This window comes from Giraffa tippelskirchi, chromosome 1 (assembly GCF_054371585.1).
Source record: "Giraffa tippelskirchi isolate mGirTip1 chromosome 1, T2T-mGirTip1v1.2.pri, whole genome shotgun sequence".
In the NCBI taxonomy this organism is placed as follows: Eukaryota; Metazoa; Chordata; class Mammalia; order Artiodactyla; family Giraffidae; genus Giraffa; species Giraffa tippelskirchi.
This window is the reverse complement of record NC_137275.1, coordinates 181024755-181042940: the sequence shown is the minus strand read 5'-3', so window position 1 is coordinate 181042940 and position 18186 is coordinate 181024755. Positions and strand designations below refer to the sequence as shown.

The 18186-nt window shown below is 48.3% G+C and overlaps 1 protein-coding gene across 1 annotated transcript in view; it reads left to right on the top strand.

Moving 5' to 3' along the window:
• The window catches only part of GABBR2 (gamma-aminobutyric acid type B receptor subunit 2), a 367555-nt gene that overhangs the window by 267755 nt on the left and 81614 nt on the right, over positions 1–18186 (top strand). The window contains exons 8-10 of the mRNA XM_081511648.1: positions 339–399; positions 14216–14296; positions 17913–18063. Coding sequence (XP_081367774.1) covers positions 339–399; positions 14216–14296; positions 17913–18063 — 293 coding nt within the window. The remainder of the gene's footprint in view (positions 1–338; positions 400–14215; positions 14297–17912; positions 18064–18186) is intronic.

Sequence of the window (18186 nt, the reverse complement as noted above, 5' to 3'; positions counted from 1 at the left end):
CATCTCTTCCTCCATCTTTCCAACCACCCTGGAAGACCTTGTCCTGGGATAACACAGGGCACATGGGTGTTTAATAAATAGTCATGATGATAATGATGGTGCATATCTTGGCCTTAACATACATGTGTTGGTTTCATTATTTTGTGCTCCTCAAATTATCCAGATAAAGTCACAACCATTCTAAAAACAATTAGTTTAATTTTGCATCTGTGGTTCCTCAGGAGTCTGCTCTTCCTCCAGTAATAATTGCATTCTACAATTAATGAATTTCAGTTGAGATCACTAGTGTTTGGGCTAATATGGCATTTCTTCTTTGTTCTTGTTTATTTTGTTTTTAGGGTCAAGTTGTATTCCGGAACGGGGAGAGAATGGGGACCATTAAATTTACTCAATTTCAAGGTAGGCTTTTTTGATGCTTATTCTTTCTAGTTGATGAATTCTATATTCAGAGATGTTGTGTTTATGCAATAAAATATGTCAGAAGAAATGAAAGTACAATGTTCCAGATAAGAGAAGGCAAAGTCAATAGAAAATACTCTGTGAAAACATTAGTTTCAACTTATTTAGAATATTTTTTCTCAACTGCTTTATTTCTCCGGGCTATTCAGTCTTTCCACATGACTCAGGCGCATGAATGTATGGGGAGTGGCAGTTAAGTCAGTGCCAGTATTCTGAGGAATCTGGCATGTTTTAGCTTTTGACTACAGAGATTTTCAAACAGACTCTAAAGTTGAGATAATAGCACAGTGAACCTCATGTACCCATCACCAAGCTTCAACTGTTTTCTCCCTTTTGCCGGTCTTGGTTTATCTTGACTCGCCCCGTCCCCCACTCCCCATTTTTTGCTGTAATGTTTCAAAACAGCTCCCAGACATTATCTCATTTGAATCTATAAATATCGCAGTATGCATTTCTACCAGATAAGGACTTTTTAAAACATCACCACAATACTATTATTGTACCTTAAGCATTTAACAGGTTTTAATATGCTTATTCCAAGTCTATGTTGCTCCTCTAATTATCTTGAAAACGACTCTATAATTGGTTTGTTAGGGAGTCCACACAAGGTCCACTCATTGCATTTGGTTGATGTGCCTCTTTAGTCCCTTTTAATCTGTAATCTTTCCCCACACACTATTTGCAGGCCATTTTTGTTTTGTTTTAAGAAAATGAATCATTTGTTGGATTTTCCTGCTGTCAGAATCAGAAGGGACCTCAGCAGTCATTCAGACAACTCTCCTCATGTGATGAGGAGGAAATGGAGGCCCATAGGGCATCCATGAGGATCTGAGCCAGGTGTTCTGCCTGGAGGAACTTTGATTCAGCCTGTTATGGTCATTAGTAGGGTTGTTAGGCAGAACCATGAGACAGACCATTCATTAATGCAATGTTTTTCAATATCTGAATGTTTCTGGAAAAATCCAGAAATGAGCAGTGCCTTCTGTGTCCACTCATTTTGAGCAGATCCCAGAATCATCCAGGGAAAAGCAAGAAATGAAATCAAGTTATTGAGATCCATTCAGGCAAATCTCAACCAGATTCAGATCAATCAGGTGTTCTCTGGCACCACCGTTCCATAATTCAACCTTGTAGATTTACCCATTTGTCTTCCTGTGGCGGATAATTGAAACACATGTCAGCTCTCTGGTGTGCACAAAAGATGTAATTTTAGGCAAACGTAATTATTTTTCCATTTGTTAAGTCTTACTTCTTCATTGGCTGAACAATGTAAGCATCTTGGCAAAGATATACTTACTTTTTTTTTTTTTTTTGAGTGATTGCAACTAAATTCTCTTGTCACATTTCCAGTTCTCAAATTATGTCGTTCTGGGAGAATATTTTGTAAAATATTGATTGGCCAATCACAGCTACAAGTGAATGCCAATTTTATTGCCTTTTTTCCCCCTGAATGTTAGGATTAGACAGCAACTCTAGTGACTGGTTTTAGACATTTGTAAAGAAAGCATTGTAGCAAACGGCAATTTAGAGGTGAGTTGAAAACCACCTGAGCACAAATCAAGTGTATAGGCTGTGGCTCACCGCTCTGAGTCACATGCCAGAGTCCTCATCTATAAAATAGGGATATGATCCTATCTACCGTCTTGGCATTTGGGAAGAGCTACATGAGACAGCACAGAGAAACATGTGCATATCTTTCTTGCTCAGCAAGTAGTAGCTATCATGATTAGCTTTTACTCAAAAATTATGATACTTACCCAGGGCAAATCCATATTTTCTTGGTGTGTTGAAACCCTCTGGGTGCCACTTTCTCTGCCTACCCCTTATGCATGCGTGCGTGGTCAGTCACTTCAGTCGTGTCTGACTCTTTGTGACCCTATGAACCGTAGCCCACCAGGCTCCTCTGTCCATGGGATTCTTCAGGCAAGAATACTGGAGTGGGTTGTTGTGCCCTCCTCCAGGGGACTCTTCTCGACCCAGGGATCAAACCCATGTCTCCTTATGTCTCCTGCATTGTCAAGCAGGTTCTTTACCACTAGCACCACGTGGGAAGCCCACGTACCTCTTAGAGATGTTCCCAACACTTAATGACATGTACGGTGTCACATGTGCAGGGCCTTAGAAATGATTTCACCCCACTACTTCATGGTATAAATGGAGAAACTGAGGGAAGGGAGATGTTCCACCCAGGGACACCCAACTGGCTGGTGGCAGAGCAGGGACTAGACCTCAGCTTTCCCCGAGTGCCAACCTCTGCATGCTCAGATGCACACCTGTGCCCAAGTGTCCTCCCTTCGCCACTTTTGTGTCCAGCTTTTATTGACTGTCAGAGCCAGGCCTTGCAGATACTCCCGTTTACATGTTTTTAAAACAGACACTGATTTTGTTGGCAGAGGATACTGTGCTGGGAGCATGTTCACATCAGCACAACAGTTAGTTTTCCAAATTCATAGGATCTCAGATGTGCCTTCCTGCCAGGATGGAGAGGCACTGATTTATTGAGTAGGCTGCCCAAGTTGGAAGGGCTATTGGTTATCATCTTATTTCAGAGGGGAAACTGAGGCTCAGACATGGGAAGGAACTGGCTTTGGGACAGTGAGTTCGTTCCTTCATTTCTCTGGGCTCACGGTTCACCTCCAAGAGAGGCTGGCCTAGACTGTTTCTGGGACCTTTCTGGAATTTACCCAGAGGATGGGCCTGACCTCTACCTTGGGGTTACTAGATCCTAAATTGCCTCATGCCATTGACCTCAAAAAAGGCTTCTAAATGAGGTCGCTATGCTGTTTTCTGCTGTGCCCTTCAAGTCCTCCCTCTCCCTGTCTATTTCTCTCTCCCTCACCTCCTGCCCTCTTTTAAGAGGGGATAGTGGAACAGCAGAGCTGACTTACAAATAGGCAGCCCCAGCAGTGGGGCTCCCTTTGCAGAGACACCCAGGCTGTCTCTGTGCTCGGTGGCAGGATCTTGGAAGTTGTCCCATCCAACCCTCCCTCTGAAGACCTTGAAAGATGCTGTTTTTGGCCTCTTGTTTATAAAGTTCCTGGTGCCTTCTAAACCTTTTTATCTGTTGTAGAGGAAACATTTAGTAGGAGGCCCTGTTACCGTCTTTGTAAAACTAAAACACAAAGTAATTGGAAATGGGAGGCAGTTTAGGGAAAAAGATGAAAAGGAGAGCCAGGAATCTATGGTCCTGCTCGACTTTTTGATTCCAAAACTGTAGGGTTGGTATCACAAGAGCATGGCACACAGTAGACCCTGGAACAAGTTTATTGAATTAATCTGCAGGCAAAAGACCTGAATTCAAGCCTGTACTCTGAAGTTTACCAGCAATGTGACCCTGGGCAAGTCACTTCATCTCCCTAGGCCCCAGTTTCCTTCTCTGGAAAATGGATGACACTAATACCAACCCTGCCTGTCCCCTGGGGCTGGGCTGTATGTGATCTTGCTCTATAAATTCTGGGTGATAGGAAACTAGTCACATTACTAGCATGCCTCCTCATTCCTGACTAGCTGTTGGTAAATGTTTACTGAATTGGGAGTGATTCAGCTCATGGAAATTTGAAAGTATGTTCATTTATTCGTGGTCTCCAGTGGCTTGAGTCTAGGCAGAATGTCTGACAAACAGCGGTTGGTCTTGACAACGGCAATGTAAACCAAAGCTACTTCACAATGGTGGCCACTGCTGTCCCAGGCTAGAGAAATGAACTTTTTTTTGCAAACTTAGGAGTGCTGGATAGACAGAATTACCTCTAAAATAATGTGTCAGGGACCTCCTGGTCCCTCTTGAGGGTGAAACATTTTGAGTCCAGAGAGGGATTCAAAGCCCAAGCATGACCTTCCTCACTCCTGGCTTCCCTCCATTCACTCCATTTTCAAGACTTCCCAGGGACCTTACCTCCCAACAGGACAATCTGAGAGGGCAGGTGTGGCAGATGCCATCATTGTCCCACCCGTAGTCCCTGAGCATTCATGGTTCCAAACAATCATCTTATTAAGAGCACCTGTACTTTTCACCCTATGCAAGGAGTAGGGCCAATATCCAGGGAGAGAATGCTTCCAGGGCAGCCCTGAGCTGGGGATGGATGAGGAGTAGAGGATGAATCCCCCAGCGTCCTTCCTCCTTTGGTTGGAAACTCCCAAGAACTCCAAGGTGTGTCTGCTCTGTCTATAGAGGTCCCCATGGAATTGAGCCTCAGCTGGGCTCTCAGGAACCTGCTCATTAATGCATCTTGCCCTGGCTCCCTTCCCTTCCCTGTCTCACCTCCCCACACTCCTATTAGAGTATTCTAGGATCACTTCCCAAATAAATTACATGCACCCTCTCTCTTGTCTCAGGCACCCTTCTGAGGGATCCACCCATGGCGTTAGGTAAGGCAGGTATTAGTATCCCCTCATCACACACCTGGGGTGCAGTGGGCCTAACCCCCTTTCATCTCCAAGTTCAGAACCCCTCCCTCCATGCCATCGCTGACTTCCACCAAATCTCGTGTAGATGAGGATGAATACTAGGGAATTGGCGCTTTTTTTCCCCATAAGAGAAGAAAGAATCCATGTTACTAATGAAGTCTAAACATGGCTCAGAATTTGCAGCAGGGAAGGAAGTTGAGTGAAGCCATGATTAGAGCCTTGTTTATGCTGTTCTTGGTGAAACCCCAGCATCTGCCGCTCTAACTCACCACCCCTGCCTTCATTAGGCCTGTTTATAAGAATTCGGTGAATGACAATCTGCTTGAATTCTGCACTGCTTCTGTGCAGCATAAAGGACTCAGACTTTGGAGTTTTATACTTCAGCACCTGATCTGAAAGAATGGGGTCTTCCACCATCTAACGACATAATTGTCATTCAGAAGGTACCTATGAAATGCAGGCTTGTCCTCCCCATTTGCAAACATTAATTACCATTTGGTCTTCAGGGTAACAGATATGGTTCTATTCAGTGTGCATTTCCTGAGCATCTGCCAGGTGCTTTACCAGCTCCTCTGGGAAAGCCAAGTTGAATAAGATACAGCCCTTCCCCACAGGGGCTTCATAATCTCCCTGGCCAAGTGCCAGTGCCTATAAAAGAGGGAAGATAATTTCCAAGAACCTACTAGAAAACTTTCGGAGCTAGTTTGACTCCAGTTTGAAACTCAGGGCTGATTTTTAATATCCTTTTCCTTCTGTGAAGGCATGCATCATAGCCCTCTTCACTAAGCTATGGGTTTGGGAAGAGCAGTTTGTTGGAATGCCACTCAGCTTGACGTAGTTGAGTGGAGACCTAGTCCGCTAAACTGCAGGTTACACCTGAAGGGCTGTGGGTCAGCAGAAATGGAAGGACACACCTGAATATGGGCTCTTTCAGGCTGGAAGTCTGACCCTGAGCTTGATGCTTCCCAGTCCTCATGATCCAGGGCTTATTTTTCTTGGAGCTCAAGGAAGATGGCTTGGAAAGACAGAATTATTTAGCAGACCTTGTCTTTCATTGAGCCACAAACTCTCCGTGTTGAGGGGAACCCTGACTTTCCTTTACAGCATTGCCTCTGCTTGAATGCCTCCAGTGACAAGGAAGTCACCTCCTATCATGTGGAAAGTTTATGAGCTTCGAAGCAGGCATACCTAATCATTGCTAGCCATGCACTGTGGCTTAATCTTTCTGAGCCATCATTTTAGCACTTATTTTAACACATTATTGACCAGGGGATTTTTGCAGGAACTAACACCTGTGGCTGGTGATTTGTATGTAAGTGAGTATTGAAATATCTCCTGTGAATAACATTTGGCTAAGAAAAGATGTGTTAATACCTCTCTCATCAATAATGAGTTAAAGTAGTGCAATGAAAGGTTTTCCTTGCTTAAAAGTAATGGTGAGAATCCACTGACATGAGGGTGTGAATGAGCCTGGCTCAGTGACTAGCGCAGATAAGAGCCGTGACAGCTACTGGCTTCCTGCTCCCCTCACAGACACTCTTCACAATGATCCCAGATTTACCATGTCCAGAACTGCTTGAACAAGGTGCTGTTTTGCTTCCTCAGGACACACTTCACACTCCTCATTTCATGGAATGTTGTTATCACTGGTCCATGGAAGCCCCTCTGCTTGTTTGTTTATACCTTTATTTCTCTTATTTATTCTCATCTGCCATTCCTGCCTACCCCAAGAAAGGCAAGCATTCTAAATGTTTAATGCATATATTGTGTTTGTATGTGTCCTTGCAAAATGTGTATTGCTGTTTTGTGTGCGTATTTTGGCTTTGCATAGAGGCAACTGGATGTTTCTTTTTTTTCCCACTCAGCACTTTGTTTTTAAGCTACTCCACATGGCCGGGTGTACATCGAGGCCGTGGCCCTCACAGGACATAGCCCTCCACTCTCCTGATGACACCACCTAGATCACTTTCAACTCCCTGCCTCCACACATAATGAGTGTCCTCGTACATGTTCCCTATGAACCTAGCTGGGCGTTTCTTGAGGACAAATGCCCATGAGCTGAATTGCTGGGTCAGAACACTGAACATGCCTAAAATTTGCCAGGCAGCTCTCAGAAATGTCCCTACCCATGCAGCTCTTACCAGCATGAGGAGTTCCATGTCCCTACCTCCCACCCTCAGTTGGTGTTTCCCAGCTCTCTCATTGTTTGCCAGTCTAAAGATATAAAGTAATATTATACTGTGGTTTTAAGTATCATTTGTCTCTGATTACTGATGAGTTTGGGCGTTTCTTCCTGTGCTTGTCAGCCATTTGTTGTTAATTGTCGGTTCTGATCCTTGGACCACTTTTATTTTGAGGGTTTTGTCTTTTTCTTATTGATTTGCAAGAGTTCCTCACATAATTTCAATTTCAGCTCCTTACTGGGGCTTTAGGCTTTGCAAACAACTTCTCCCGTTCGGTCATTTGTCTCTAAACTTAAAGTCCCTGATGAACGGAAGTTCTTAATTTTGATGTGTTAATTTTCTTTTTTTTTTTGATCCTACGGTTTGGGCTTTTGAAGTTTCTCAATGGTCATTTCCTGGCATCAGCACAGCACAGGGGTACTGAGATGGACAAGACATAGCCCTTGCCATCAGGGAACCCTGGTCTAACAGGGGGCAGACACAAGACCTCCACCTGAGTGTTATAGGTGATAAGGACATTCAGAGGAAAGTCTGAATCTGCTCCACTTGGCAGATTCTGGGAAAGCTACCTGGGAGAGTCAGCATTCAAGATAAACTCTAAAGGACCAGCGGGAATTAGCCAAGAAGAAGTGAGGAAAGGTGTTCTAGATGCAAATAACCCATTGTGTCTGTACATGTTCTGTGTCTCCTCAGGTATTCAGCTTTTGTCTCTGGGACAGTTTGCATAAATCAGTGGACAAGTCTACCCTTGGCAAGATTATTATACTCCTGGGCATTTGGCCAGTGTCCACTTAACCTGTTAAAAATATCAAAACAAATGTCGATGAAGTTAACTTATCAAAAATGTGTCAATGACGTACCATTTGTGATAGAGACGAGTTGGGGCGGAGGGCTCCAGGCCAAGGGAGCCCTCTCTGCCTGGTGCTGCTGAGAGGTACTGCTGAGACCTGCTTGCGCCCCATGGGAGGACAGTGACCATCTAGGTCCTGTCCACAGGCAGTGACCAGACTTCTAGGGAAGGGATGTGTGCATGCATGCTTAATCGCTCAATTGTGTCCGACTCTTTGTGACCCCATGGACTGTAGCCCACCAGGCTCCTCTGTCCATGGGGTGGGTAGGTCAAGGGAGTAAAAAATCACTTCCCGAGGGATGGCTGGCCAGCCTGGAGAAAAACAGAATCAAGACTCAAAATCGCCATGTCCCTGTCTCTGAAGCCTGGTCAGGAGTGGGAGTGGCTATGATGTGTGGCCCCAGGCAGAGCCAGGACTGAGAGGGGAAGTCTCAGGGCGCACACTTCAGTTTGGAGTGAGGAAGACCCTTCAGAGCAGTTGCAGAATCGTGGAACAAGAGCAGGAGGGCACAGAGATTTCCCCGTCTAGCCCACTTGTTTTATCAACGCCCAGGCAGAGGAGGGCACTTCCCCAGGACTCATTACTGAGAAGACGGCAAAACCAAGACCCCTTCCAGGGGCCCTATCCTCCAGCCAGAGCTCTTTCCTTTCCCTGAGTCCTGCTGCTGCTGCTGCTAAGTCGCTTCAGTCGTGTCCAACTCTGTGCGACCCCATAGACGGCAGCCCACCAGGCTCCGCTGTCCCTGGGATTCTCCAGGCAAGAATACTGGAGTGGGTTGCCATTTCCTTCTCCAGTGCATGAAAGGGTAAAGTGAAAGTGAAGTCGCTCAGTCGTGTCCGACTCTTAGCGACCCCATGGACTGTAGCCTACTAGGCTCCTCCGTCCATGGGATTTTCCAGGCAAGAGTACTGGAGTGGGGTGCCATTGCCTTCTCCGTTCCCTGAGTCCTAGAATGGAGTAATCTTCTAGAATCTTTGATTCTCGCTGAGCCAAGATTGTCTTTTGTTTTACACCTCAGAGTTTTACATTTCTAGATGTTTGCAACAACAATTAAACCTTAAAGGACACATATACTTCCCTCAGGCTTCCCAGGTAGCTCAGTGGGTAAAGAATCTGCAGGAGACACAGGAGATGGGAGTTCAGTTCCTGAATCGGGAAGATCCCCTGGAGGAAGGCATGGCAACCCACTCCAGTATTCTTGCCTGGAGAATCCCATGGACAGAGGAGTCTGGCAGGCTACAAACCATGGGCTCATGAAAAGTCAGACATGACTGAACAACTTGAGCACGCAGGCATACTTCCCTCAGCGCAGACCTTGAGTCCGTTGAGGAAGAATGAACCTTTGGTGGGGAGGGGAATAGAGGCTAGGAAGCAGGATGTGGGTTCCAGATGCAGCAGAAGATAGGCAACCCTACATCTGGCCCTCCCACCCACGGGCTGCAGGCAGGAGGGAGGCAGGATCACTCTGTAACTGAAGCAGTCCCCCAGCTGTCTCGTGGATGGTCTCGGGCCCACAGCCAGAGAGTATTTTCAGACTGGACTTTTTTCGGCAGCCTAATTTTCACCAATAGGACTTATTTTCTTTATGTATCATCCAAATCCAAAGTTTGAAATAAAGAAAAATAAAAAATGCACTTTTCTAGGAAAACACTTTTTTTTTTTTTTTTGCACCGCAAGGAGCCGGTATTATCCTACAGGAAAAGGGGCTCTGTGTTTTACAGTATCTTGAGCCTCTGAGAACAGAAAGTATCAGCGTTGCAGAGTTCTTGGTTTTATCCAGCAGTTTTCAACTCTAGTTATACATTAGTCAACTTAGGGAACTTTTAAAAATACTGCCACCCAAAGTTCACCCTTCAACTCCACCCGACCCTGCCCTGCAACTAAAAATCTTAATATAATGGATCCATGTTGGGACCTAGGCATCTGAATTTTCTAGAAATCCCCCAGGTGACTCTAGTGCCTGGCAGGGACTGAGAACTATTGGAACCCCTGCAGTGTACTTTGTGGGTGGAGAAACTGAGGCCCAGAAAAAGAGAATCATCTGTCCAGGGTCACACAATAAGTCAGCAGCAGCTTCCAGCAGGGCAAGCGGGGCAGGGAAGTGAGCCAGTGGCAGATGCAATACCACAGCCCCTTCCCCCCAACCCAGCTCTATCCTCTCCTGCCTCTGTGAATGCTCTTTCTAGCCTGTCCATAAATCCCCTGTTCTGCAGTCTGCATGTCTGTATAAGTGGTTGATGTTCTTTGCACAACAGAGTTACCAAGGAGCCCAAGAGTTAAAAGTTGAAAGTGCCCACCTCTCATGGTTACCACCTGGCTGGGCTGTGGGTGAAGGGAGAAACACGGGGGATACCATCCTTCCCCAGAAGAGCCAGGCAGGGCGGGGTTGGCTGGGCCTAGTGCAGGGGAGGGGACCCTGTGCTGCCCAGGACCTCTGAAGCGAGACTTCAGGTTCCACTCAGGAACTGACTGGCTGGCAGGAATCACAAGGCCTGGGCACACCAAGGGCATGGCTCCAGCACAGCTTCTCACATGTCACCCCGTGCCCTGAGCCCACAGCAGCTGGAGAGGAGCAGTTCTCAGGGAAGCCTTCCTGGAAGAGGTGAATAAGATTCGGACGTGTTGGTTTGCTAGAGGGAAGGGAAAGCCACCTTCCAAGCAGAGAGACCCTTGTGGGAAACAATGGTAGTAAGAAAGTGCCATAGTGTAGTAACAGAGTGTTCAGGAACCCCACAAATAGCTCACAGTTACTTTTGTCATGACTCAAATAGCTACAACTTATTGAACACTTGCTGTGAGTGAGACCCCAAGCCAGAAACTGCCTCTAGTCTCCTCTGTAGTCCTCACAGCCACTCTGAGAGCTGCCATTTTACGCTTAGAGCCCAGCTGCTCACAGGGCGCAGCAGGAATGGACATAGGACCTGCAACTGGGAAGATTTCGCCCACCCGGTGGAGCTGGGTGAGGTCACAGTCACTAAACTACAAGGTCAGAGATTATGAATTATTTTTTAATCTTTGTAATTTCAGCACAGAGCCTGGCACCCCAACGTTTATTGAATGAATGAAGTGATTAAGGGATTTAATATAAACAGCCTTCAGCACCCAGATGTCCAAGGTCAGCTGGGTCAGGGAAGAGAATATAGCTCACCTTCTACCATCTGCTCTTTTGAGGGATTCTTCATTATGAAATAGCTTAGGCGGGGCCTGGCATGCAGTAGGCACTCAATAAGTATGGGCCAAATAACCAGCAGCCCTGGTTGCTCCGTATGTGCAGGGAAGATGCTCTGAATACAGAACTGAGACTCAAGTTCAGGCAACCCCTTAGTCGCTGCCCAGCACATGGCACTCAGTGTTCACTTACCAACTTGAGGCTCCTCCCTCACCTGCAGACTGGGTTTGCTGGGAAACTCTGGATGCAGGAATGTGTGAAGCTCCCCTCCCCCAGCCTACAAGCAATGCCCCCAGGGAAAGATTACTGTGATTATGGTTGTCGCAGGAAGCCGAGTATTATTTTGGTGCCACAGGATGGATGGTACAGTGGGGTGTGTGAGTCAGAGGGGCGGGCTGTGTGGCTGGGGGCACGGTGAAGTGCCAGCCACACCACTTTCCAGCTCCTGGTGATTTATTCCAATCAGCCTGCATATTTCATGTGCTGCCTCCCCACACCAAATAAATAAATCAGAGCCTCCTCTGAGCAGTGGGAGCTGATTAGGGCTGAGACTTCAAAAGGTCAGAGCAAGGATGCTGGAGCTCCCAGCAGAGTCTGCTAATGTGACATTTAGGAGCTGGGTGACCCTGGCAAGTGACAGCCGCCTACACAGTATGAGGCCCCCCCCACAAGTGGCAGGGAGACCTTTGCAGGGAGAAGGAAGTGACTTTTCCAGCCCTGCATTCCACTCCACAGTCAAAGGAATGCAGGCAGAAATGTGGCCGGTGGGATTCCCTGTGTCGTTTCCTGAATTTTTCTAAGGAAGCAGCAGCACACCTGCATCTCTGCAGAGAAATCCACTTAGAGCCAGAGCCCCAGGGGCAGCTCGCTTGGCCGCCGTCTTGGAATTCCTGCTGCTGTGTCTCTTTATGACCCTTGGGCATTCTGAGCACCAGAGTCTGAAGCTTTGGGTACCCTCCTGCCCCGCTGTTGGGCAGGTGGGCACTCCTCTCTGTAGTTATTACACTCAGAATGCCCAGGTGGTCCATGGAGTGGGCAGCTCAGGCCCAAAACCGTCACCTCTCAGAGATCCCACTGAGGTAGCCACATGTGGAAACAGTTCTGGGTTTGAGCCTCGACTCTGCTCTTAGGATCAGTGAGGTCCTAGGCAAAGCTTTAACCTGCCTGAGCCTCAGTTTTCTCATCTGTAAAGTGGGACTGAAACCACTTAACTCCACACAACTGTGAGAACTAAACAAGGAAAGGCACATAAAGTTGAATCCCCTTGGCTCTTCCCCGCCGACTCGCCACCCTGTCCCAGCCTGCTCTACTCTGGGGCCCCACTCTCTACTCCTTGCCTTTGTCTCTCTGCCTCTAACCCCACCTTGAATGAACCCTCTGTTCAAGGGGATCCTTGTCCCTGTCTTGGTGGCATGTGGCATGGCTGGCCAGCTCCCTTGTGAAATTGTCCCTTTCCTGGCGCCCATTCTATCCTGGCATCCTGGCCCCTCTTCCCCAGTCTCTTTGCTTTGTCTTTGCTCTGCCCACCCCAGAGATCAGTGCTCCCCAGGGTCTGCCCTTGGTCCTCTTCTCTTCTCACTTGGCACTGTCCCTGGAGGTCTCCTTCCTGCCCCCTGCTCCAACTCTCAGTTTACATGCTAATGACCCCAACTCTCTCCACCCCCCAGCCCTGCTCCCCCAGCTCCAGACCCAAGGATGTCTCCATCCCGATGATCCATGGGTACCTCAAGCTCAGCATGTTCACACTGGAACTTGTTGTCTTTCCACCTTCTTTGACCCCTCCTGGGCTTCCCATTGGGAATGGCCCTGAGGCGCCTTGCCCCCTCATTTGCTTCATTCCCCTGTTCCCCATCTTCCCCACCCACTGATCACCCAGTTGTCCACATTTTACCTGGAGAAAAAAAAACTTGTCAAATCTAATCCCCACCTCTCCATTCCTCCTACCACCACCCTGGGCAAGTCTTTGTCATGATCTAAGCCTGGCAACAGAATGGTATCAAAGATGAAGGTAAATTCACATGTATCACTTGGATCTGAAAAGATACCTGAACAAGTGCATATATATGGAGGAACCAAGAACAGGAACATATAAAGGAGACTTTGTGCTGGGTGTAACATAGAGCAGTGCGGCCTCTGAAGGATGTGAATTTTGCCTCAGGATGAATTAATAGGAATATAACGTGCAGAATGAAGGAGGGGGTTGTCCTTTCTACTTGCTGCTGACTACTCGCATGACTTTAGATCATGTCTAAAGGGTATTGGTCAGTCCTTGGGTCTACACCCTATCGGACAGTGATATTGTGAGGTGTGGTCTAAGTTGGGGCCTGGATATGGTGGGAAGTAGAAATGATGTTCAGTGATGATGTTCAGTACATGCTAATGACCCCAGCTCTCTCCACCCACCACCCCTGCTCCCCCGGCTCCAGACCCAAGGATGTCTCCATCTCAGTGATCCGTGGGCACTGAGGTTGGAGGGCGGGGGCTTCCCTGGTGGCTCAGCGATAAAGAATCTGCCTGCAATGCAGGATACGTGGGTTCAATCCCTGGGTTGGGAAGATCCCCCAGAGAAGGAAATGGCAACCTACTCCAGTATTCTTGCCTGGAGAATTCCATGTACAAAGGAGCCTGGTGAGCTACAGTCCATGGGATCACAAAAGAGTCGGACACAACTTAGCAGCTAAACAACAACAAAAGGTGGGGTTCGGGGCTACTGCCAGAGGGATGATGTGTTTTTGTCTTCAAGTCTCTAGAGCTCTCCCGGGGCAGAGGGAGCAGGGGTGGTCTGTGTGGTCCTAGAGGGCAGAGCCAGATGGCAGACTAAAGTTACAGAGAAAGTATTCAGCTTGATAACACACAAAAGACTTGGTAACAGGCAGAGAGTCCCGTTCTTGGTGGGGGGTAGACTCCCTATCCATATATGTACTGCAGAGGATGAACGACCAGCTGATGAGACCCGAGAGAGAGTGTTTGTCCCAGCCCAGAACAGGTTGGACGTTTCGTGAGTCCACTTGGAAAAGGCACTGGGAGAAAGGAAAAGCCTGCAAGAATATAGCTGGGGCCTGCGGGCGAGCAAGAGCTGAGACAGGAGCACCCAGAGAACAAACAAACGCAGACTCGGATCTAACCAGCCCCCGTCTTGTTTCTCGCAGACAGCCGGGAGGTGAAGGTGGGAGAATACAATGCTGTGGCTGACACACTGGAGATCATCAACGACACCATTAGGTTCCAAGGTAAGGCAGGTGGACTTCTCAGAGGAGGGGGCCTGCTCAGGTCCTCCCAGGCCTGGGTATTGTCTGAGAGTTGGAGACAAGCTCAGAGTCACTGGTTTCATAGGAAAGAAGGAATCCTCTCCTCTCAGTCCATGCACTCACTCCCTGAGGACGGGCCACCATCACTCACATGGGAGCTGGGTTCCAGCCCCTGGGACGGGCCACTTGTATTTGCATGGAGTGCTAGCTCTCACCAAGGCATCTGTGTTTAAACCACTGAGTGACCAGGAGTAATTCTTTTCATGTGTGGCCCAGTTAAATGTTGCTCTGTCTCCCCCCTCGGAGAAGACGTGGATGGGCTGGTAATAAGGCCTCTCCACCTGCGGCTCTTCTGGGAAGACCGTTCCCTCCCTTCTGCTGGAGAACTCGTCCTCAGCACCGAGAACCAGATCAGATGACTCCTCCTCTGTTCAGCCTGCCCTGGTGGCCCCCAACTGAGTTCATGGAGCTCTTCTCTTTGCTTCCACAGTCTTTCGTCTCTGTCACTCCCGTGGCTGCCATCCCTTTGCATTAAAATTACTAGGCTATTCGACCATGAGCTCCCTGACTGGATCCTATTTGACTTTAAATTCCCGGCACCAGCCAGGGTCTGGCACATGTTGGGGGCTCAGTGATATGTGATGGAAAAATAATTTATGATTGATAAAGTCAGTGGATGGGTGGGTGGGTGAATAAATGAGTGAATGGGTGAGCGTATTAGTCAGTGAGGAAGTGGGTGGATGGATGGGTGGAAGGACAGGTGGGTGGGTGGATGGATGGATAGATGGGGAGAGGGGGGCTGGTAGATGGCCAGCCTCATCATGGAGTGGCTGGGGAGGAAGCTTGCATACCCACAGCACCAGGATGCTGTTACTTTGATCCCACTGGGAATGCAAAGAATAGACATCTGGCTTTCTGCACCTGGAGTTCCTTCTTAAATCCAAGGCCACCAGAAAAGGCAATCCCATGAACCATTTGGTTAGCTTTCGGATCTATGGGATTCCTCCAAGCTCCAGGTGGTCTCAGAGAGGAGGCGTGGTCTTCCTGTTCCCACCTGAGGGAGCTGTCACTAAGCCTGTAGTCACCTATTACCTTTTGGAGCCACAGAAAAATTTTGAAAGGTGGTTGGGTGAGTCCCGTCATCCCTGTTGTACAGATGAGAAAAAGGCTCAGAAAACCCCAAATTCACACAGCTGTGAGAGACAAAGCCAGTTCTAACCACAAGAGTCTGATCCCCAAGACGGGGCTATTTGCTCCTGGATGCAGGAGATCTGGGTTTGCTGAATAAGGATACTGGGTTTACAAACTGAAAGAAAAATTCAAACAAAAAATAAACTAAAAACACAAAACATAACTGAGAGGAAAAATGTGAGTAAAAAATTTTAACAGCCCAGCCAGGATAGTAGTTAGTTCTAGTTAGGAAGCACAAGACCAGGGTAACTCTGAGGCAGCAGCTGTTCTGGCTCACCTCCTGCTTCTCAGAGCTTCCCTGCACCACCCAGAGGGTGGATGACCAGTCTTTGAGCCCAGAGCTGAGTCAGGATGCCTCTGGACGCAAGGCAGAAGCCAGCTCTCCTGTCCTCACCCCACGTGGGTTCAGCTCTCATCCAGCCCCCTAGGTCTTACCCACCCACCACCAGTCTAAGCCCATCAAGTCTGTTCTGCCCTTGACTGTCATGTTGCACTGAAAGACACCCCACTGTGAGGCTCACATAGTCCCCATTGCTCACAGAGAGGGATGGTTCCAAGACCTCCAGGATGACACCCTGCCCCCACTTCTCTGTCTCCTCTTTCCAGTCTCCACAACAAGACTGCTTACAGTTCTGCAAATGTGCCTTCGCCTGTACCGGGCCCATTGCCCAGAATGCCCCTTCGTCCATGTCTTCCTCGCAAACAGCCAACTACTTACCTTCCTCCCAAGACTCGGCTCCCACACCATCTCCTTTCTATAGTCCTTCCTGAGCCCATTGGGCGAGACTGCACTCTGCCTCCTGCCTCCCTGTGCCTGGTGCTCTCACACCGCCCGTACCCCACCACTGCAGGCAGTTTGCAGAGTGCGTAGAGCACAGGCTTCTGGCGAGGCAGATCTGGGTTCCAGTCTGGCCAGCTTGGCCACTCACTATCTATAAAAACCACTTAGCACCTGGAAAACTATTCCCTCACCCCGTAAAATGGGAATAATCCTCTCTACCCTGAAGGCTCTTGGATAACGCAGCCCATGCTATGTGTGGGGGGGGGGAGGATGGGAAGTAGCAGGAAAAATTTCCAGGGGTTAAGCTTTTACCTCTAGAGACAAGAGATGGTGTTACCTCTGTCACCTTGAGTTTGCTTTTGCCTTGACTTTTGGCCCTCGAAGTCTCTCATGTATTACCTTGCATAGATGTGCTTAATGCTTTACATTAATCAAGCCAGAAGACTCTTAGCTGTTTTTGAACCTGACAGCTCCTCTGTACTGTTTAGATGGTTCATACTCTTTTTATCCACTGAATGTTTCCAAACACATTTGAACTTGCTAGCAGAGTTTTTAAACACAGGTGTTCAGGGGAGTTCTCAGTCCCTGCAACCCCATCTGCCCATCCTCTGCTTGTCTCCTGGGAGTGGAGGCATCACCGAGGCTGGCACAGCCATGGTGGGGTCACCGTGAACCCTAGTGGTTCTCTCAGGTTTGACCGCTCTTGAGCAGCTGGCTAATTCCACACATCCCCACTGGGAGACACACTCCACAAAGTTTCACAGTCCCGTAGCAGAAACCTGACCTGAAATAGCAACTGAGAAAGGGGGGATTTGTAAGAAACGAGAGGTGGGAAGGTGAGGAGGGGGTGTCCCTGCAGTCTGTTCCCAGTAGAACAGGACAATTTTGCCACCATCCATAAAGATGAGTTTACTCTGAGGCCCTTGTGGCTCCCCCCAGGTGCCTGGTGTCCCTGAAAAATAAGCAGGGACATCGCTACAGTCACATGGCAGGATGAATCCTACAGTTTCTGTCCAGTCAGTCCTGGCACAGCAGGGAGGGGAAGGACTGCCAGTAGCTTCTGCCTCCTGCCGTTAGTGAGTCTTATGAGAGTGGAAAACCAGAAAGAGCTTTAATAACATAATGACCTTGAGGCAGAAAAATCCACAGCCAGAACACCTGTATGTCTCATTGGGTTGACAGGCAAGGTGTCGGGCACTTGACACCTTGATCATGTGTTGGAACAGAATCCCTGAGAGCTCAAGCCAAGTTCCTCACCCTCAGAGGCACCCAGTGGTACCCACTCCCAGCACCCAGCCCTGCCCCTTCCAAACCACTAGTACCTTTTGGGGAATAAACAGTGATGGTTTTTCAACATGGTGGTAGACCAAATCAAATTCTAGTCTTCTAATGGCTATTAAATGCATCACAAATCCCTTATTGATTCTGTTTTGAGAAAGAAATAAGTCCTGACTTAGGCTCCCTGCTGGGCATACTGGCCAGCCGCTGGAGTCCCCTCACCCAGGGACACGTGCTGCACAGACTGTGTGCACAGGGGGCCAATGTCAAGGACAGCCAGGCAAGGATGTTCTCGGGGGTCTCATTTGGGCACTGGACTGATCTCATGCCTTTTCCTTGATCTTCTAGGGTCCGAACCGCCAAAAGACAAGACCATCATCCTGGAGCAGCTTCGTAAGATTTCCCTGCCTCTCTACAGCATCCTCTCCGCCCTTACCATCCTGGGAATGATCATGGCCAGCGCTTTTCTCTTCTTCAACATCAAGAATCGGAATCAGAAGTAAGTCACTCATGCCCTTCTCTTGGATAGTGCTTTCTGGATTGACAAGCCTCATAGACAAAGTGTAGAATCCCCCACACGTCTTTGCCCCACTCCCCAGGGCCTTTAGGAAGCACTGCCAGA